The 22940-nt window shown below is 36.0% G+C and overlaps 1 protein-coding gene across 1 annotated transcript in view; it reads right to left on the reverse strand.

The window, feature by feature from the left end:
• Positions 1-3721: 3721 nt before the first annotated feature.
• Positions 3722-22940, reverse strand: part of MAP3K1 (mitogen-activated protein kinase kinase kinase 1) — a 60345-nt gene continuing 41126 nt past the window's right edge. The window contains exons 5-20 of the mRNA XM_026865590.1: positions 21871-21987; positions 21172-21320; positions 18653-18774; positions 17828-17909; positions 17548-17725; positions 16460-16750; positions 15912-16033; positions 15066-15157; positions 14637-14826; positions 13052-14324; positions 11985-12137; positions 10494-10656; positions 8871-9002; positions 7748-7890; positions 7175-7306; positions 3722-5979 (exon numbers count right to left, since the gene is read on the reverse strand). Coding sequence (XP_026721391.1) covers positions 5830-5979; positions 7175-7306; positions 7748-7890; positions 8871-9002; positions 10494-10656; positions 11985-12137; positions 13052-14324; positions 14637-14826; positions 15066-15157; positions 15912-16033; positions 16460-16750; positions 17548-17725; positions 17828-17909; positions 18653-18774; positions 21172-21320; positions 21871-21987 — 3489 coding nt within the window. The 3' untranslated portion in view covers positions 3722-5829. The remainder of the gene's footprint in view (positions 5980-7174; positions 7307-7747; positions 7891-8870; positions 9003-10493; positions 10657-11984; positions 12138-13051; positions 14325-14636; positions 14827-15065; positions 15158-15911; positions 16034-16459; positions 16751-17547; positions 17726-17827; positions 17910-18652; positions 18775-21171; positions 21321-21870; positions 21988-22940) is intronic.

The following is a 22940-nucleotide window of genomic DNA, read 5'->3' on the forward strand; positions in this document are numbered from 1 at the left end:
CGGAGCGGCCGCGGGGGGGCGGCCCTGGCCCGCGGGGTGCGGGGACAGGCGGTGCCCGGGCGGAGGTCGGACATCAGCAAGCTGCGTAAATAACTGACAGCTGCAGGTACCAACCTGAGGGAACGCTTAGCACACGCGAAGGCATCACTGCCACCCCAGTTTTTCAAACTTTGGGGTTTTTTTTCCTAAATTAATTTTTTAAAAGTTAATTTTAAAAACTACAACTGACATAGGTAATCCAAAACCCTATATATTGAAATAAAGTAAGATAAAGTACAAGTCATCCCTGAGAATGGACTGTCACGAGCAGGCTTCCTCAGGCTCACCAGGCCCCAGGGAAATAAGGGTGGAGTGCTCTGTGCTGCATCACCACAGCCAGGCAGGCAGCAGCTTTCACACGGCGAAGGAGAGAAGGTGGCTCACAAGCAACATGAGAAACTTTTCAATGCAAATGCATAAAGTTGTTCATTGATGACATTGGACTCAAGTGGAGCGGAGGCTCCCCATTCTTCAACAGCTGTCAGCATACGAAGAGCTGGTTAACCATGGGTAGTATAAAGGCATGGTATATTTGCACCTAAACAGGGAGGGCTTCAGGCACTGGAAAAGAAAACTCATGTCCCATGGGTGCATACTTCTGTAAATAAATACATACACATCTCCCTAAATAATACTGCATAGCCCGTGTTCTATTAAACATTCCAAAAAGGCAAGATCTGATAACAAAAGGAGAAGCGATCTAGAAGCAGTGGTTGAATCCCACCTCCTGGACAATTCTGCATCCAGGAGCAATCCCAGTCAGATCACTTTTCCAAAATTACCCTGTTCCTGCCTCTAGTGACACTGAAGAGTCTTAGTGCCTCAAATAATCCATGGCATGAGAAGTGGACCAATAGTCCAGAGCTGAAACCTGTTACATTTCTGTCCACACTTTTGACTAGTATTTGGCCCTGGTAACAAGGAGACATTAGTTGTGCTTTGTAGCATCATAAGTGGCTGCAGCAGGAAAGATAGAGGCTGCTTACTGGTGTGAGGCAGTCTGCAGCATTTACTGCAAACCTAACAAGACAGACAGAAGGGATTTTTATTACAAATCATAAGCATTTGTGACTCAAGTGTATGCAGAGTGAGGGCATAAGCTCTTCTGGTGCCACATTCCACCATCATGGAATGTGTAGAATAAGCAAACAAAAAAATCTAGTGAAGAAAACAATCGCTCAGCAATTGATTCAAAACTTAACAAGGGCCCCAAATCATCATTTGTAAATAATTTAGAGATATTAAGATAAGGGTAATGTTATCATCTCCTTGGCCACTTTTCTCCCTTCTCTGCTTGGCTACTGTCATAAAATTTACAGCTTTGAATACTGCTCCTTATCTGCAGTTTCAGTTAAAATCTGCCAGTGAAGTTGAAAGTTTCTGGGGAAACAAGGACAACAAGTATCTTGCTTTCTTAGGAAAGTAGTCTGAAAAATAATCATATGGAGCTAGTGTTTGAGAACTGGCTTTGGGATGAACAGAGAAATCAAACCTCAAACCACTGTCAAGGCTTATACTCCTATGTCTGGACCTGAACTCTTGCCAGGAGTTTGGTGAGGCAGGCCCACCAAAGCAATGAAACAAAGAATTAACTTCCTGTCTCAGAACCTTACAAATATTTATAAATTGCCTCTTGATTTACTTACTCCATATTCACTCTAATTCTATTGTTGGCCTTGTACATCTTTTCCAAGAACAGGAACTGAATGATAATATATTGCAAATTAAATAATTGAGGGAAATAAAAGGAAATGGCACAGTGGCAGCCTCAAAATGCTTTCCTGCCATCTTCTGGATTTTCTCGATAATAACAGGGAGGAAAGGTCTCAATTTGCAACTTCAATTCTGGATTTCAGCAGTGGTGTGCCATAACAAGAAAACATGCGTGTTTGCAGAAGTATATGCATATTGTGGCTCTTAAAAGCAAGACCATCACATTTGTGATTCATCTCTGCAAGATAACCTGAACAATGAGAGAAAGGTGAGTAAGGGAAGTGCAGTGTCTTGGGAGGTGGGCAGAGTCATGTCAGAACAGCCACGCATACAAGTTGCCCACCCAGATGATGAAGGACATGCTCCTTATGACACAGTAACATGTTCTGGAAGTGATTGTTACCTTCAGTGAGAACTTGCAAAGATGAAACAGTCAGACTTCAACCTATGACCTCCACATAGAACACGGAATGTAATGTTATTCCCACCAGAAAAATCAAAATGGGCATAGTTTAGTATTTGTCTGCAGGAGAACAGAACATGCCCTTTGGAAAGTAAGACATTTGGTTCTGTAAGTAGGTGTCTCTGACATTTACTGCCAACTGCTGGGGACAGGTGATCTCTGCCATCCCTGGCTCCTAAAAAGGAGACTGCAACATTATAATTACTGCACACTACTGTAAGATTCAGGAGTTCTATAGTAAATCAAATAACAGATGATACATTGCCCTTATCTTTTACTTAATCCTTGTCATATACTTTCCTTCTTGACGTTTGAGTTAATACCTTTTTCTGATATTAAAAGATCAGGTATTAGAATTTATCTGAAGATTTCTGCTGCCAGCTTTTGCTGGTGAATTGATATGTTTGTCTCTGTTTGCACAAGTAATGAAGACTATAAAAAGAGTGATCCTTCAAAATGTAGAATTTAGTAGTCATAATAAAGGCTACAGAACACAAACTTAATTTTCAACTATCAAAAAATTAATTTAAAAAATATAAAAATATCAGGAGGAAGACAAGCAACTGAAACAAGCCCTACCTTTGCAATATGTATTCAGATTGCCTGACTAAGGAAAGGCTTATGTTTACTACTTAAATCACAAGCAACAGAATCAATTCACTGAAAATATAAAATAGCAGATTAACTTACAAGATACATCTCAGTGGCTCCAGAACTTATCTAAACAAATCAGCTCACCTGACTTGGTAATTAATAGTTACATTTGCAGTAATGCAAAATTTAGACATTTAATATTTGATCTAAAGGCATAAGCAAGTGAGGTTCACAGATACAGTGTTGTCATAAGAAAATTTCCTACCTTTATTATTAAAAAAAGTAGTATTTGTTGCTGCCCTTTATCTAAGCATTTTTTATTGATACACTTCAGATATCAGCCAATACTTATTCATGTGTCATTTAATATCCGAAAATAAGTCTTGATTTATTGAGTATTGCATATGAAATTGTGTATACACAGTGAAGTGTACCAGAAATATTTTATTCACATCAGTAAACGGGACATGTTTACATTACAATAAGCAAAGGACAAAATTTGTTCAAAAACTTTTATTTACTATAAAGACAAAAACCACCAAAATAGGTACAAATTATACTATATAAAATTGGTTCAGTGGGGTAAAAACTTTTAATTAAAATATCTTGATATATTTAAAATAACAAAGGATACATTGAAGCCAAATTTCTTAACCCAGAGATTTCTGTAAAATTTGTTTGCACAGTAAGGTGCTAATAGAAGTTAGCCCTTAAGCCCTGGAAGTCTTAGGAATCAGTCACATAGCAAATATAATTTCATTGTGAAAGTGAACTTTGGTAGAAGAAACTCTATAGGACACCTGAGGTAGTAGAAACTGGAATAAACAGCAGTAGACATTATTTACAACTTAAGTACCAAATAACATTAAGAACACAAAAAAAAATAATTACACAATACAATTTTCAGTCCAGCTTTGATCCAAAGAAAATAAGAATATTACATCACATCTGCATTTTAAAAACACCACAATTACCAGCAAGCTGAGGGAAATGCAAACAAACTCAAACAAATGCGTTTGGACACCTAGAGGCAGTTTAAATTTGAAATGTGGTAGGCATGGTGATCTAAAAAGTAATACTGATTAGCTGAGGTTCATCAGTTTATACAGTTTACATTTCTGCCAGAAACAGTATTAATCTGACAACTGATCTTCCAGTACATGAATTGGCAAGAGTGCATCCTTTAAAGCTTGCACGTAAGAAAGACCTGGAAACAATCATTAGAATGAGAAATTCTAAAGTGGTCAAAAAAAAAAAAAAGTCAAGTACAAAACAGAGCTACCAAACTTCACATTTCAGTATTATGTTTTTAACTCTTCAAAGTCTGCCAATCTTCCAAAACAAAGGAATGTAAAATTTCCAAAAGAAACACATTCACAACTAATGACACTGCTTTTTTTTTTGTTTGTTAGTATGAGCACTATCATTCCTGTAAACTTATCTTTAACCTGTTTTACTTCCAATTTGTATTGTACATTTTTAATGTACTATAGCTTATTTAGTTTGTCCTGAGTCTTTGAAAATAACCAATTCTCTTTCAGTCCAACAATCCAACTGGCCTCTGAAGAGTTAAAACATGAACAGTATTTTTTTTCCAAATGGATTAAACACAATCAATAATCGATTTAAAAAGATCCCCTTTAAAAAAATGCAAAAGAAAAGCTGCCATTTTCCTTCAGAATTACATGCATCAGAATCTAAAAACCTGCCTTTAAAATAATTTTAAAAACATGTTTTAAAAAAAACACACCTGCTAAAAAACACAAGTTTTACACTACAAGTGAAGCTTTACTTCACATTTTACTTTATCTTGCCTTTCAAGTCAAAGTTTTTTTCTTGTTAAAATAAATACCTTTCTTATGGTAATATTTTTAACATTTTCTAATTAAATTATCACTAATGGCTACAGTAAATAGATGATGTACGGCAGAAGGAAAACAGCAGGTAAAACTTGTTATCAGTAGAGAATGTGACCTCAGTTTCATTACACAAAGAATGAGATTTGTTCATAGATGACACCTGCTCCCACAGGTCAAAGTCTCCCATAAACTTTAATGGGAGCTGGGTTTGGGGCTTTTGATATTAAACTTCTCTACACAATTTGTGAGAAGAAACTGCTATATGAAAAGAAGGCTCAATAACTTTTAGCACGATTTAGACTAAGTTGGTTTATGCAGAACAATCTTTTTCCATTTTGTTTTTTTAAATAACCTGCAAGAGCCTTCAACACTGTCTTATTGAAGGTGACATTTTTTTCCAGATTTTCAGCAAATATGTCTCAAAGACTCTTGTGTCAGCAAGATGTTCTATGACACAGCTTGTATCTTTTTCTAAAGACTATTTTAAAAAATCACCTTTCCCTGAAAGTTAAAAATACAATGAAAACAAACTTTAATTTCAAAAGAAATTACATAGCCAGCAGTAAATGCACAGTGAGCCACAATTGCCTGCACTTACTTTAAGGAAGGCTAAATGTTTTTGTAAAGTATCCGTCAATGATTGGATCTGTTACTCAGAGAACTGTGTGAAATTATAAGGGACAGATACAGAACTTTCTTTTAACCAGTGCTGAAAACTGACTTAATTGCAGAATCCTCTGCTTACATCTACATGGTGTGAAATGGAACGGTGATTGCTGTATTAAAATAGATCCTGAGCCCCTCAGCTGCTAATATTGCTGAAAAAGTGCTCCAAATAAAATAAAAATCACCTATCTGCTAAATTCATGCAGATTTAAGGAAAAATGCTTTTGTGTTCACACAGAGCCAGATGTCTGAAAAGGCACGGTTTACAAATCTCTGCACAAGTTGTGAAAAGTTGCATACTGAGCTTAGGTAAAAATCTCGATTTGTCAATCACATACTTAGGTAGGGTCCTCCACTGGCCTTAAGTCCTTGATGTATCTGTTGTTAAGGCCAGCAGAATAATACAATTTGCTGTGCTTAAGTGCACTGCAAGACAGACAGATATTGTATATTCACTAGCATCTTCTTCAGTATATCTGCCTTATACATAAGTAGCTACCATGTAGTACGGAAGACTGGGTGTTTCAGCAGCTCCCTTGATGGGGGTCTGTCCTGAGGTTGAAGTTCTAAACACCGAAGAGTCACATCTTTCAAGCCAGGAGACAGATGCGTAGGGATTGATGGAGCAGTAGTTGCACTAGCAATCTGAACAAAAGCAAAATAACTTTTTAGGAGTCAGTGATTCTTGAGCCCCCTCTTCTACCCCAAAAACCTTTCACAAGCTGATCATTTTCAGCTGATGAGTTATATTTATAAGCTTCTCTCCACTCAGCATATTTCCTACTGCAGTTTGAAGATTACATTACTGCTTCCATTTTATAAAATAGGTCTTAAGTTTCCCTTATGCCTATTGCCTTTCATTCTGCCTCCCTCCTTGCACTTTTCTCTAAATTTTCTTCTTACAGCAAGATTCTGCAGGGACCATCTACTGAGCAAGACATAAAAGCTCTTCTGCCATACATATGGGTATTCTTTAGTCTACTAGTTGCCATCACTGTTAACTGGTATAAACCAACATGGAAATACATTAAGCTAAGTGATGTTACATTATGACATGTTAAGCTGGGTATGCTTTACTGTATTTCTTATACCACCCCAAAGGGCAATCTTTCTCGGATAGATGCAGATCACTCCCAATCAAATTAATTTTTACCTTCTCTTGATCAACTTTAACAAAGATGATTGAGAACACTAGAGCAGCACCACCAGATTCACACAAACACAGAACCAAGACAATTACATCTCTTATAACAAGTGATTTGTACTTAATTAGAAGATATTTAAATACTGCTGTGCTAGTTCTGTTTTGTGGAAAAACTTTCTTCCCTTGTGCTAGTGAAAATGCCAATAATTACTTTCTTCACTTGTGGCATTTTTCTTTATGCATGCCTACAGTTCAACTAGACTTTTAGAATTAAATATAGTTAATATTCATATAAAGCATGGCATAATGGTAAATATCTTTCAGCAAAATCTGAACATGGAACATTAGGTTTTCACCACAGGACATTTCCCACTATGAAATATGAATACGCACATAAATGTTTTATGGTACAAAAACTTCTTTTGCGAGTCAAGTTCAACTCTATTTTAATAATTTTTTTTTTTTTTTTTAGCCTGTTATACTCTATTTTGCAACAGTGCTTTTTCTGCGTAGTGTTGTGGTAGCCTTCTTTTTTCTTGAAAAGGCAAGTATGATTATGTTCGTATCAGTACTGATTTTGTACTAACAGCTCTAATATAAAGAACAGCTATTGCAACAACCCCTACTATTTATATACTTTTCTAAAAACATTGCTGTATGGTTTTGTAGTATATTGGTAGCAACAGAATACCTCACCTTGAATATCAGAGCAAGATGATTGGAGTGTTTCTCTGCATTCCAGGGAGGTTTAGCACAAGCCATTTCTATAACAACACAGCCAACGCTCCACACATCACAGCTCCTACCATATTGCTGACCTCTCAGAACCTGGACAGACAAATGCTCAGATTATCTGCTTCAAAGTCTCTTAAGTCAAATTTATTTAGATGAAAAAAAGAAAAAAAATCAAGTGCATTCTGATTAACATTTCAGGTTGAGAGAGTGATCAGTTATGTAAATGCCATAAAATTTATATAGCTGTAGAGAGCTAGTAAATGAAATACCTGATCAAGGGGCAAAATAGTTAGCTTTTGATGGTCATTAGGCTTTAGTAACAGTATTTATGGTAGATAAATCTTGTAACAAACTGCTTAAAACAACTTTGACAGCAAGAAAGAAATGTCATTATTGCCACGTTGGAATCCTTCTTATTCTTTAGAACAAGTACATTTAAAACATATTTGAAGGATTTACAGCAATTTGCTGTACGAATTAGCTTAAAGGGTTCAAACAAACTTTCTGAATTAACTTCCAAAACTGGTTTCTTACCTCTGGTGCCATAAATGCAATAGTTCCCAACAACTGTCCTTGAAACTCCCCAGCACCAGTTCCTTTTGATGCCAACCTGGCTGCAGCTCCAAAATCAGCAATTCTTAATCTATGACCTGTGCTGTCAATTAGCAAATTGGCACCTGTCAACAGCATAATAAAAATACTGCTAGTTGGCTTTTTATTACAGGAAAAAGGATGAACAGACGCTCTTCCTCCCTTACAAAACTATAAATAGGTTGACATTGCCCACCCCCAATATCAAGGAAATCTAAAAATCAAGAACAAAGTCTAATAATGTAATTTCTGTTATGCCTGAATGATAGTGTACACAGCTTGAGGCTGTCCAAAAGATTTAGAGAAGCTATTAAACTTTCAAAGTAGGGCAAACACAGGATTCTGGAACAATGCCTGGAGATGGAAGAATGAAAGAAAATTGTGACCTAAAACCCTGGAGGTTTTAAACAAACCCTGCATCTCTCTGTGAAATTTAAACTTACTTCATCCTTAACCAATTTTGAGTTGTCTTGAAGAGAATTAATTACAGAACAACTGAAACTTTTCCTATTTTAAGAAGAAATATTAAAGACAAGTATTTTCCATCACTATGTTCCTACTTATCTGGGTATCTCTCCAGTTCATGGATAGCTACAGTGACATTAAAAAGAAAAATTTAGTAAGACTGGTATTTTCCAATGATCTCCACATTTTGCTCAAACACAGTACAACTGTATTTATGTTTAATTAGGATGAAGGAAGAAAACTCATCACAATACCCCTGTGCCTTAGATACCTGACCTCTTTGTCTTGGCTTGGGCACAGATTTTGCTAATTTCTATGTAAACATTTATATTAATTTAATTATCAATCTTTAAGCTATATGGAAATTTCATATTTTATTTGAACAAATGGAGAAAGCCAATTTTTCTAAACTATCGGCATGGGTAACAAATATCCCTGAGCATTCTGATTAATTTCAGTAATCAAAGGTTCTTAACAATGATCAAACCCAATAGAAATACCCCTCCTGAAATCATATCTGAGAGAAGCAATAGGTCTCAAGCCAAAATAGATGCTGCTTTCTGAATATATCTTTTTAAAAGACACTCTAAGTATTTCTCACCTTTAACATCTCTATGGATTATCTGATTCTCATGAAGGTAAGAAAGGCCACGTAACAGTTGTTCTGTGTAATTAATAATAACCGATTCTTTGAAGGCTCCATATTTACTTAACAAATGAGCAACTGAACCCCCTAGAAGATAAAAACCCACATTTTGTCAACACTTACATTTTGTATTAATAGAATGAATGCAGCATTGCCTCCTAAAATTTGAACTTGGTATGCTCAATTTATAACTAGATTTCTCACCCCCCCCAGGCAAAAACAAAGTTTCATAGGCAAAACCTAATATACTTGGTTACTTTATTACTTTCTACCCAAAAGTGTACACATTAAAGACATATGTCTTCATGCTTCCTAAAATTTTATACTTCCTTAAAAGAACATACAAATCCCTTAGTGTATAAAGCACTGTTGCTGATAAAAACCTACACATTTACCCACATCTTGCATTAACATTTAATCAACAGAACACTAGTTTTTGTTGGGACAATAAGCTATGTGCAGCCTTCCCAGTAAGCATTCTCTCTGAAATCTTAATTTACTTTTTAATTAGTTACCATCTAAGTAGCAATATGTGAAAACAAGCAAACAAGCAAGGAAAAGCAGTATCTTCCTCTATTTTCTAAAACTGGTATATAGATCCTCAAGATCTGGATTTTCATTCTGCCTCTCAAAGCATTCTAATATAACTTGGGCTTGAATGAGGTAAAGACAATTCCTGATGTTTCATTACATAAATAATATTACTTCTGGAAAATTGTACTTTAAAAAAGTTAAACACCCTTAGTTTTGAGAAAGTATTTTCTGCATTACTGCTTGTAGTAACACACATTTGGGCTTTGCTTGTTAGCATTCTGGTATTGCTAAGCAGTTTCTGCCAAACAATGTAAGTTACAGTGCAGTGCTTTCTTTTATAAGAAATGAGTATGTATAAAACACCAAATCCAGTCTTGGTAACTGGAAGGCAACAACATATAGTCCAGTTAATAAAATTAATAAATAAATCTTGAAAAAAGGATACAGACTTTTTTGTCCCTGCTCTGTACAACAATGAAAAGATCTCAGTATTTGTTACTAAATTACCACTCAATATTTTTCCATAAGCATCCTGCTTACTACCTATTATTAGAAATTTAAGTTCTTAAATTAAATGCCTTTGCATGTCACCTCACACAATTTTTATGAAAATGCTTGTGACAAAACCAAGTGACAGGTATTCCAAACTTGCTAGGAGTTATTTTTAATAACTTTAAAAGTTACACATGTACACTAAAAATGCAAGTGTTTGATGTATTTCCAACTGAAGTGCCTGTCTCTCAAAGTTTCTAACTCCTCATTTAGATTCAGAAATTGAGGGAAAAGTAGTAGAATTTTTGTTCAGTGCTTCCAACTGCTTTAGTTGTATGACAGATTAGGTATGGAAAATTCTAAATCAGAAAAAAGATGCACCTGTAAGAATATTGCTAAGACCACTTAAACTGTTCTGTAAGTAGGTCTTTGTACTGGTTACCAACAGCAAATACAAATTTGCAAATTGAAGTGATGCAAAATACAGCATGAAACTACATGGTTCAAGACTCAACGGATACTTTCATTTTCTTTGGCATAGTAGTTACTTACCTGCCATCCATTCAATAAAGAGGTTATAATTGCTCTTCTCACATGTAGCACCCAACATTCGAATAATGTTCGGATGGTTCAGATGACTCATCATCCTTATTTCTTCTCTCAGTGCTTCAACTACTTCTTCTTGCTCAGATGATGTGTTCCTGACATATGTCACCTGTTTTGACATATGGTATTCAGACTTACCTTACATAATTAACAGTCCTGTAACCCCCTCTTCAGTACAGTAAAAAGAATGGATGGTTTTTCATCCCTTTTCCCCATCTAGAAATAGCAAGTATTCTTTTATCTTAAGTCGCTTCAGCTGAGAATGTATCTCCATGTGAGACAGTTATAGAAAATTAAGAGTGATCTTCTGGGAAAATATCAACAAAAACCTCTCCAAAGTATGGAGTGGGGAAAACTTTCTCTTCACTCTCCTCTGCTTAAATAAGAAAAAATATTTTTTCAGATGCTGAAGAAAAGGAAGAAAGATAAACCTGAAGTGTTGTTATTTGTAACATTTTTACCACTTTAATCATACTACCCATTTCATAACCAAGCCTCTAATCCCAGAAATTCCACTGGGGGAGGGAGAGCAGATCAGAAGTCTTGTAATGGAACTGAAGCCAACCCCAACTCTGATCCATCCTAAAGCTGAAATAATGGTATGCTGCAGAGAATTTCCCCTGGCTATCACAATCATCATTGTCTCTCCAGGAGGAGCTTTAAGACTACATGGACAGTTCTACTCTTTCATAAGCAACAGAGTTTCAGAAGAGGAATAGCTGACTACAGATATTCTTTCCCCAATTAGATGTTTTGCAATTGCTTATTTCCACAGGTATAAGTTCATTCTAGAATTAATAAGATTTTCTGTATAGTGGTATCACTGATTCAGAGCTGGGGCACCTTAAGTGTGAAAGATTTACTCACATCTAGAACCTTCAAAAATCTTGAGTGAAGAAAGTGCATTTGAGCCTCTTTTCTCACTCATGTTTCTCTATCTATTAATTTAATATTAAACATACTTGCCTCAAAGTTTACTGTTGGATCAGAGGGAACAAAGTGTTGAACTAATTTCCTCTGCTTAAACTGTTTCAGGAAAAAAAAAATCTTCACAATAGGGGAAACTACTTTTAATAGGTACCTTGCAAATAGGGCATTAATTTGGAATCAAGACATCTGGGCTCCATTCCTAACTGTCACTGATGTATGAACTTGATAAAAGTAGAAATGCATTTGAAGAACTATGAAAGAAAATGGGTATATAAAAACAGGTGTTTGTTTTTAATTTTAATGAGTGAAAAAAACTGAAACTATTATGTTAATACTTTTGTTAAGACTTTTTTTAAATGTATTATGTGAGAACACATGATATGGAGGAGAAGAAGCAAAGAACAAAAGAAGTCAGTGGGAGCGAAGAGCTTTTATATTTAATGTTCCAAAGAAATACTGAAGAACAAGCACAGAATATTCAAGAAGTGGAGTATTTTAAGTATTTACCTGTTTTACAGCCATTAATGTCCCTGTTCCTACATCTTGAGCTTGGTAACAGGAAGAGAAAGCTCCAAGACCAATTTGCTGACCTTTAAGCCATTCTGCATCTTCTCTGTAATGGTGTTTTGCTTTGGTATGTCCAGGCAGGGTTTCTGGTGTCTGCAATTAAAATTCCAAATCAATTCCATGTTTACTAGAACGCATCTAAGATGCAGATGTTCTGGAAGGTTATGAAATATCCAAGCTTATATGCCTCTCCTCTCTTTTACAGTTCTTTGTACGGCATGTTATACGTGTTTTAGCTGAGACCACCACATTGGTGTAGTCAGTAATCCACGTCCTCCCTACCGTATGTAAGAACAAAATAATCTCCTCTGTGTTACCACCTGAAGGTGAAAGAAAAGATTTAAGGACCCAAATAGGAGCAAGACTAGCTTTCTGTTCCTGATCCCACATCTAGGTAAGGTTTTAGTTAGAATCTACAGTAAACAAAACCAAAATCATGTTTTCTGCTTACTTCTCCCATTTTATGCTTCACATGTTGTTACCTCATGCAAAGTATCACAAATAAACCACTCCTCTATTTTTATTTCTTGTACTTTTGTCTATTTGTAAACAAATACTTTTTTTTTCTGACTTCTAAAGTATCTCATATCTCTCTCAAGCTGTGCCAACAAGATCTCTTCCAACCCTGCCTTTCCTTTCAGAAACTAGTTTGGTTTTGTACAATTGCCTTCAAAGTAAATCAGCATTAAGATGCATTAATACAGTTCTACTCCTGCTAAAAAACTTTTCTCATTTGCGGATTTCCCCACTTTTACACTTCCTTCTTTGCCATTTTAAAGGTTGGTACATGACACATTTCTCTTCCAAATACCTTTCCTAAAACTTGTTAATAACCATGGAAGGATTCTGTTAGCACCCTCAACTGGCTGACTGTTTATACTCCAAATCCTAGGAGAGGGATAGAGTACTTTTGTGTTTTATGTAACTTTGGAAATATAACAACACTGCTTTATAAATTCAGTGAGCTTCAACTGAGACTTATGCGAAATTCCCATATGTGTACTTACATCCTGCTGAATGATTATGATATCTTCACCATTTTCAACCTGTAGTTGGGGAATTACTGGCAGGGCATCTTGAGACGCTGACATTGCCATAGCAATAGCTAAAGCTTCCTCCTCTTCAGCTTCCATCTTTTCTTTGCATTTTTGATTATGATTTACATCATCTTTGTAAGTATCATCATTTTCCGCCCGCTCAGGAGAAAGAACTGCAACTTCAGACTTGAAAGTAACTGTGCCATCACTCGTTGGCATGGAGGCCTCAAGTAGGTCCTCAATACTGGAATTAAGCTCTGCATTAACATCCAGTCGACATTTTTCATCTACTGGTGTGAACACCGTCTCTTCACTTGGTATAACTGCACTGCTACTACTACCACTGCTGCCATCACACTGTGAAATATCATTCAGGTCAAGTGTCATACTGCTTTTTAAGGTTTCTCCCTGCTTGTTCACATCACTTGGGGTGGGTCGTGATGGCTTTGGCCTGCGTATGTGACTGGATGGCAATGGCCTGGCTTGGGTAAAAAGTGGAGAAAGTTTCTCTGGTTCTTTATTTTCAGAACAGTTTCTCTGAAACTGGAGAGAAAGTTTCCGCTGTGTTTGAGGAGAAGGTGAGGGGATTTTGCAGGGAATGAATCCCTGAGGTCTGAGTTTAGAGACATCTGTTACAGTGCCAGCTGGTACAGATGGGTTTGAAGGAGACAGAAGCGTTGGGAACAGTGACTGAGAATGACTGGATGAAGGAGAAGAGTTCAAACACTGACTCTGGGGTTTTCCTTTTGTTTGAATGGCTGGCTTTGGTTGCTCAGTGGATGAAACAGGAAGTCCCACAGTGAGGCCAGGCAGAGCCTCAGACACATCCTCTGGACTGGCACTCAGTTTTTTATCACTTAAGCCTTTGCCACTTTTCCCCGATAACTGGACAGTATTGTTTGGAGTATTACATTCTGTAGCTTCTGGAGAGTTATCTGGTACAGGTAGCTGCAAAAAGTCTTCATGTCGACAATCCCCAGAGTGCATTTCTTCCATGCCTAGCTGGATGGCTTCTTCAATTTCCATTTCATCTGCTATTGCCATCAGACGTCGACGCATCCTTGCATAATGAGTTGAGCTTGTCACACTCAACATTTCTAACAGCTTTACAAAAACATGGGGCACTCTTGCCACCATTCTTGCTGCACTCAAAAATACTCTCCGCGATAGTTTACCAACCATTGAGTGTGAATTATCAATTGACTGCAAGGCGAAAGTTAAGAGGGAGAGAAGTTTCTTATACCTAAAAAAAGAAAAGGGATGTTTTATACACTGATATGCTCTAGTTAACATGTTCCTAGAAAGCCATTTCAAGGTAATGTATTTAGCTGTCAATTCTGCAATAGAAAGGAGACATTGCTGCACTGGTGCTTCAAAATTCATTCAAAGGTCAGAAGTTTTAAAAAAAGGCAACAATTTACTCTGTAAAGTAAACACACTTTTGCATATAAATATATTCTATTTGTTTACATGAATTAGAACAACTATTTTTTTTTTAAGAAATCACCAACAACATAGTCAACTACAGTGAGTATCACATAGTATAAGCAAGTACCTGTCTACTACAGTATCAGCCTGTAAAACATCTCCGCAGACAATGTGGGGATAAAATTCACCAGGAAATTCCAACAGAAGTCTGTCTATTAGACAAAGTCGCCCCAGTAGAGCTTGCCAGTTGCTAGATTCGGTTTGGGTTCCGAGAATACAATTCAAGACATAATCAACACCACCAATACCAATGGACCCTACAAAAAATGTTGATAAGGATTAGATATGTTCACAGTCTAAATTCTGATCTAAATAAATATTAGAACTGTATCATACAGAAATACACACTGATTGCCCAATTTACTCCCCTCCCAAACTGCTGAAATACTATTCTCTTTGCCATGCTGATATTAGATAGACCTTGTATTAACTTTAAAACACTTCAGTATATTTGCTTGTAATTATAATTCAATTATATATTAGGAGCTATTATTACCAGATTTAAGTATTTCTCTCCCAATTGCCAGCTCGCCCGCTTGGCCTTTACACATCTCCAGTAGTGTTGAGACTGAAAGTTGACTTGTTCGACTGTAAGAAATACAAACCAAAAAGTAACTCTTTTAGCAGATGCTTTCAAAGAAAAACATTCTCATCATTGTATTTCAGTAATCATTAGTTTGGAATTGTCCACGGAAAATTATTTTACATCACTTTATTTCAGTAGATTTCTATAATCCTCTATCTGTAAACTACCAGTAGTTGTGACATTTTTTACAAAGTTGGTGGACTTCTCCATCTAGGTTACAGTACAGCTGAAGAAATGGTTGATCTGGCAGAACAAACGGGGTAGCTTGGGAGAGGAAGACAAGGCCTACTCAAGCCAGAAATGCCATTCACTCAGAATAGTCTTCTCCTAACACTACACTATGAAATAAAAAGTAGAAGTGTTATATTAACATTTCATGGCCCAGTTGTACAACAGCTTTTGTTGAAGTAGGAATCATACATGACTTTTTTGCTTGACTGCTTAAGGGGATGTTTAATGACTGCACCTAACATCTTCCTTTATTTTAGGGGTAAAAAAAGGCCTTACGAAAGCAAAGTATCATTTAAGATCTCTAAAGCACAATCAAGCGCCTTCAAAACGTACATCTTTCAAGCCTGAAGCTTGTTGGTAGCAATGAGACTCTAACTAAATCATGATATATTTATACTTATGATCTACACATTTTATTTCATCATCAACTATAAATGGTCTCCTAGTTTCACATAAATAGCAACAAAGATTCAAGATGTTTCAGTAACAATCAAAAACGGTTTTGAAGTCTATGAGACACCATACCTGTTGGCATCTGCACATTTAACTAGTATCGTCTCTACAACTGGCTTGAGAAGTTGCTGTAGTTTAGTCCTCTCTGCTAAAGTATGACAGGGAGTATATACCAGCATGGCTCTTAAAGTTTTCTAAGAGAAAGGAAAAAAGCAATATACAGGAAATCAAATTAACTACACAATTTATTTTTTTTTTAAAGTTGTAAATAGTTTTATATAAATTACATTCAAAATATCGAATGAAAGGATAAATAGCTTACTACATATTCACTGTTAGAATTAGTCACATATTCTTTGAGACTGGAAAGAACCTAGTCATTCAAGTACCGTTAATACTTAGCACTGTAGCAAGCATTTCTTTATATTTGGCCAGTGGAGTCACGCCATTTCACTCTCGCTGAGGATTTTGTTCATCCCACTTTCAGATGATGGTTGAAAGTTATCAATGGTGCTCAACAACTACTAGGATTCCTGGGTTCATATATCTCTTCCCTTTCTCTCACCTTCAAAAATGAAGTAACTTTGAAATTACTAGAATACAAGTAAACAACTACTTACTAAAGCAGCAACATACACTTTGTAGACAGGGTCGGCACAGACCATGGACAGCACACTGCAGCAGGATTCCACCACCACATCTCCTGAGATACTGGTCTGAGATGACCCACTAGCTGCTCCCAGAGCTCCAGCACTTGTGTTGTTTCCATTGCTACTTCCAGAATTTCCAGTGCTTTCACCATTAGCCAGTAATAGAGCACCACTAACATCATGGGAAAGACGTCTAAGTGCCATCTCTCGTATATTCCAGTTTCGAGAAAACAAGCAGCCAACTAACTCCATTCCAAATACCTGCCAAGGTGAAAGCAATGTTAAAGGAGTCCAACTGAATAACACTACAACTTAAGTACCTAAGGAAAGCAATCAAAAGAGCAAAGAAATGTTTTAGGTGAAAAATCACCTTAATAAGCCTGACAGCAAAAATATGTCAGAAGGTACAGTGTCTTAAAAAAAAGATTCTGCAATAGAAATGAAGCCTCATAAATGATACATCATTGGTTCTCCAAAAACTCTGTTAAGAGAAGTGGGAGGATGCCTATATAGATGGTTTCACTCACTTTCAATTTGAATTATTCGTTATGGAGTTTGTTTCTAGACCCTGATATAAACAACCTTGAATCCAAACCTTGAATCCAAGGTCCAGCTATACCAGACAAAGATTATAGCAGAAATACAGGTAGTACAAGGTCTCCAACTTTTAAGTGTGTGATCCCTGCTCAGTTGAATCCACCGCTAGACTCTAGAGGTTTTTTATGTCATTTGGCTCCCGCAACAGAACTTGCGGGTAACAGTAAGTGCCAACTTTGTATTTATGGGACACTTGCACAACCAAAACTAGAGTTAAGAACACTGTATTTTATTACATGGACCTTTAATATTAGGTGTGAAATAAAGTCTAAAATTGAAATTCCAATTAAAACAAGACTGAAAAGCCTTCTCTTCTGTTGCAAGTTAAGTAAATTATTTTCAATAATAATCAGACATAAAGCTGATGGGATTCAAAACAAATTTTTGAATTGTAGATCTGACAAATCTACAGTTCAAAATCAGAAGTTACCTTTGAAGCTTCTTTTACAAAGTAAAATTACCTGAATCCATGGCTCAGCTAAATCTTTATAGACAGAAGGGATCTGCTGGACTCCATAATGAGTAAGGTTAAAATTGCTATCTTGGGTTCTTCTCTGTGATACAGCTGTAGGTTGCTGCTGAGTTTGTTGCTGAACCACACGGAGAACAGAAGAATCCACAGGGCTTGGCAATTCGTGACTAGAGATTAACAACAAATAACATGGATTAACAAATGGAACATTTACTTAAGTAAATACTTCAGCAAATGGGTAGTTTGTTATACACAGACTGAATCCTTACCTATAGAAATCATGAGATCTCCATTTAGATCTACAAAGAGGACAGATAAGTGGCTCTCTATTTCTTCTGCATTCTTCTGCCCCTGGAACACAGCAATAGGAAAATATGTACTTAGTTTTACAGTGTATAAAACCAGAAGATGGCATTACTATTTCTAAACCTTACTGAAGAATGTTAGTTTCAGGATAAATGCTTCTGAACTAAGACATCTGCAGCAGCCTGATAGATATGGGCATTTAAACATTTTTTGCACGCAGAAATGACTCAGTTTAGCACTACAACTAATATTAAAATTATGAACTGAAATACAGTTCTTTTTGTAACTCAAACATAGGTAATATTTTTGAAAATTTATTAAAATATGGGTGATGCAATTTTATTTGTTAAAGCAAGCTGTAACTATTTATATAGTTGAATGTAGTATGCAAAAATACTCCAGAATTCACTGTATAAACCTAGTTGATAGTAGGTGACTTTCATACATTCTCATGACAAGTCACAGGGGACTAAAAGTCTGTTCCTAACCTTGCTCTAACTGGACATAATCTTTTCACTCAGGTAAGAGAGCTCAAAGCTCTAGCCCTACAGTTAAATTTTCTCAAAGCATCGAATTACAAACTCCATTTGTGAATAACTGATAAAATAAGGCATATCAATAGCACCCAAATGATACCAAACTGTCACAAAGAGCTACCAGTCATCACTTAAGAGCAGGTTTCTGTTTTTTTACTTCTAAACCAAACAAGAAACCTAATAAAAACACGCTAGGTTATAATACTTTTGCACATTTAGAGTCACCAGCACTTGACAAAGATGACAACATACATATTGACATGCAGTGGTGGTGTAATTTGTTCCTGCAGCCATCTTCACATACAGTTAGGCTCTCTTCATCCAGCATGCCTAACAAACAAATGGGGCACATCTGTTCTTCTTCATCCTTCATACTACAAAAATAGATATTTGTAAAAGTGGCATATCAGAATTCAGAACAGGCTTTAACAGTGAAAAAAGATTAACTTCCAGTTTGGAACAGTCACTTCTGAGTAACTATAGGCTATTCATGAATCATTCCCCTAAACTTTGGTCTGAATAAGTAAGCAAACACATTTTTAGGAGCACTGAGTACAGACAACACTTTGTTGAAATGAAAAGGAAAGTCACAAAACACATGACATCTTTTCAAACTAGGTCAGATACCAATTAGAGACTGAAAGGCCCAGCCTTGGGCACTTACTTTTTTTTTTTTTTTCCCCTAAAGCTTCTTTAAACAAACCAACCTTCACTTTTTTAGTTATCATTTGGTTTTGAAAAACAAGGACATTTTTATATTTTGAAATCTACCCACATTTTTATTCCATCACATTCTTTTCAGAGTAGAGTCACAAGGTAGTCTTTAGCCCATTACAGGAAATTGTAAATACTATTTGATGAACATATGTAAAACTCAAAACATTAACAGAAGGTAACAGCCACTCAAGAATTTTCTCCTACTAACAGAAATAGATGCAATAGATTCACATGAACACTAACATATCTACAGGTCACATGTAGATTTTTAAAAAGTCATTTTATCTGTTTTACATGTTCCTTCCATTTTATTTACCCCCACCTTAATTTTAGAATGGATACAACCAGAGATTTCGCCAAAAAAAATTATTATGAACTTAAACAATATGTAGTAAAAGCCACAGATTTTAATTGCTTGTAATACTGTTTAAATATGCAAAAGTCTTACTATTCATATCAAAAATTTAATTTATAGTTGCTGCATTCTAAAAATTTGCAGGAACCCTGTATTTGTTCACTAACAATGTATTCTAAAAGAAAATTAATTTGTGTATACATTACTTCTGTACACATATACTCACTTCTATTTCCTTACAAATGATTGACACTATTTTTTCCTTGAAAAATCCACAGCACAAACACAAGTATTTACTAAAAACTTATTTTTGAAGAATTCATAGTAAACTAAAAATAATTTCAAGTCACAGTATTATCAGAACTGAGCAAACTTTTATCTCAGAATAATCTGATGCTCAGTATTTATACCATGCAAGATTAGACTTGCATAAACCAGCAATTTATCTCATTGAAGCAGTAATGTTAGGAACTAAGTATCAGCTGTACTGACAAATAACTGAAAAATCTTTCATCCTGTAAAAAAAAAAAAAAAAAGTAAAAAAAAAATAATGCATCGAAGTTCACAATTCAGTGAATCCAATTCTATGAATAAAAAAAAATCCTACACAAGGTATTTATATTAAATGAACTGGCTTGCCAGATAAATACATACATCTACTCTGGAACTACTTAACTGCTTTGTTTATGTAAACATACATACAGTGTTTGTATAAACAGTGACACAATCTGGCCATTTATAAAAATAAGTAAAAAAATGATGGAAGATTAAGGTCACAATCTGTGTGTCAGAATTATAAGCCTGTTTGATTCATCTAAATATATGTTTATTATCACAAAGTAAAGTATCAAAGCACTCCTTAATTTAGGTTTCACTTTACACAAAAAAAAGCCTCAGTTTAGGTTGCCTTCTGTGGTTTGACCTCTCTAGAGGATGTCTAGTTCACCCACTAACACACACATGCACAAATCACTTGTTTAGAAAATTAACCAGTTTCTTTGCAAAATCAAGGAAAAGAACATGCAAAAGCACTGAAGTACTAGTTGTCCAGGGAAAAAAAACCCACAGAATCAAACATTACTGAAAATTGATAAATAGGACATTGTTTAATATTGTATAAACTATAAAAATCATAATAGTTTAATATTCCCTTAAAATAATTTAATCACCCATTTTGCATGAAGTGGTTTTTAAAATATATGCCTACTTATGTTTTCATATATTTTTTAAAATGTACGTTTACAGAGTGCATTTAGCCAAAAGTTTTTCAGTATATTGCATAGGCACAAGCATTTCCCTGAAGGAGGACAAGAGAAAAATAAAAATCACGGTTTTTTCATCTGTTACTGTTTTGTGTGCATTTATTCAAATACAGCACACAATAGGTTTCCAAGGTTAATATATGCTTCAGTCTTGCACTTACATTTCAAAAGTTTGTTTCCCAAATTCATAAAGGGTCAAAAAAATTCTTTGCACAACTCTACTTAACATTTTTCAAACAGAAGTTACACTGCAAATATGCCCCCTTGGTACCACGGTGACTAACGTATGCTTAACGAAATTGTTTTCAAATCCAGAGACTTAACATAGCTTGAAATGAAAGCAGCTTTGAACAAAAAGAATGTAGGTGATTCTAAACATCCAAAATCAGAAGAAAACTACAGAATAAAGCTTTTAATTCCTTTAGAAAAATACTAACCTGTTTTCTGAACTAGATGTAGAAGTACTAGATGATGACAATGTATGAGAATTTGACATGCGTGAGACAAACTTCTGGATGGTGTTACGAGATGGAGCTTTGATCCTCGAGCTACGCCTACTGTGATATTTCTGGAACAAACTCTCAACCTAACATCAGAAAAAGATAGCAACAGTCGTATTTATGCTATGAATAGCTTGCAGTATGATTGTAGTAGTATTACTGAAGCTTAACTACTGCTAAAAAATTATTCAGTCACAATAATGCATTAGCAGTAGCAGCAGGCATTTCAGAAGTCTGACTAATACATAGATCACAAGAAACAATTACAGTAGAAAATTATTTGCTTATTAAAAATAAATAACAGCTTGAAGTATACACACAATTACCTCTGAAGACTCTTGTTCTGCTTACATTTCAGCTAATCCATGACGGATATACAAATTTGAGTAGACAATCCAAGATTTGAATCACTCACTAAACTACAGCTTTCTACTATTCTTTTAGTTATGCCTTTTATTTGTAGCTATTTTTTTTCTACTTACAGAGCTCTCAGACTGAATTAAAGATGTAATTAAAAACATATATTCTTATTGCTTTGCAAAGCCAAAGTATTCAGCATTTTTAAGATAATGTTCTAACAACTTATATCTGCAGTGTATTTTAGATCTGCTATTAGATCTATTAGAAATCCATTACCTCAAAGTTCTTCAACGTCTTTCTCCAGAGCATAGGGTCTGAGGGTTCAAGCTGGAACACCCGCAGCATAACAAATAGCAGATGAATACAAAACGTCCCACGGCCGCAGCTACAAGTCTGAAGAGAAAAGTATATGCTAAGGCCCTGCTAAAGTTTGAATGTTACACAGATAATTTTTCCACATTTAAATGAATCATAAAATATATACTACCCATGCTCCCCCTGAAAAAAAAAAAAAAGTAATTTATGCAAAATATTTTGTATCTAGGCATAAATATCTTTTTATATGGCCTTATAGAAAATATGAACTCCCAAAACATTATTCAGGAACACGTATGAAAAAGCAGACTATTATCAGGGACCCAACTCAAATGCCTCTATGAAAATGTGCATGGCATGGAGAATAAACAAGAGGAGCTAGAGACATCTGCACACCTGCAGGGCTACAATCATACAGGCATCACAGTGACATGCTGTGGTAGCTCCTACAACTGGAGTGTTGAAATGGAAGGATACAGGCTCTGTAGGAAGGACAGGCAGGAAGGACAGGAGATGAGGAAGGGGTGTCACCTTCCATGTCAGTGACCAGCTGAAGATGGATGAGGAGCCAGTAGAGAGCTTATGGGTCAGGAATAACAGGAGGAGAGGGACAGGAGATGTTATAGTGGGGTTCTGCTACAGGCCACCCAACCAGGAAGACCAAGTGAATGAGGCCCTCAATAGATAGAAGCAGTCTCACTTTCACAAGCCCTGGTCTTCATGGGGGACTTCAACCACCCCAATAGATGTTGGAGGGACAACACAGCAGGGCATAAGCAATCCATGAAGTTCCTGGAATGTGTTGATGGTAAATTCCTTCTCCAAGTGATAGAGGAGCCAATGAAGGAAGGTGCTATGCTGGACTTTGTTCTCACAAGGAGGGGCTGGTGGGGAGTGTGAAACTCAAGGGCAGCCTTGGCTGCAGTGACCATGAAATGGTGGAGTTCAAGATCCTTAAGGTGGCAAGGAGGGTGCACAGCAAGCTCGCTACCCTGGACTTCAGGAGAGCAGACTTGGGAAAACTAGGGAAA

This window comes from Athene cunicularia (genome assembly GCF_003259725.1).
Source record: "Athene cunicularia isolate RWA chromosome Z unlocalized genomic scaffold, athCun1 chrZ_part1, whole genome shotgun sequence".
NCBI lineage: Eukaryota > Metazoa > Chordata > Aves > Strigiformes > Strigidae > Athene > Athene cunicularia.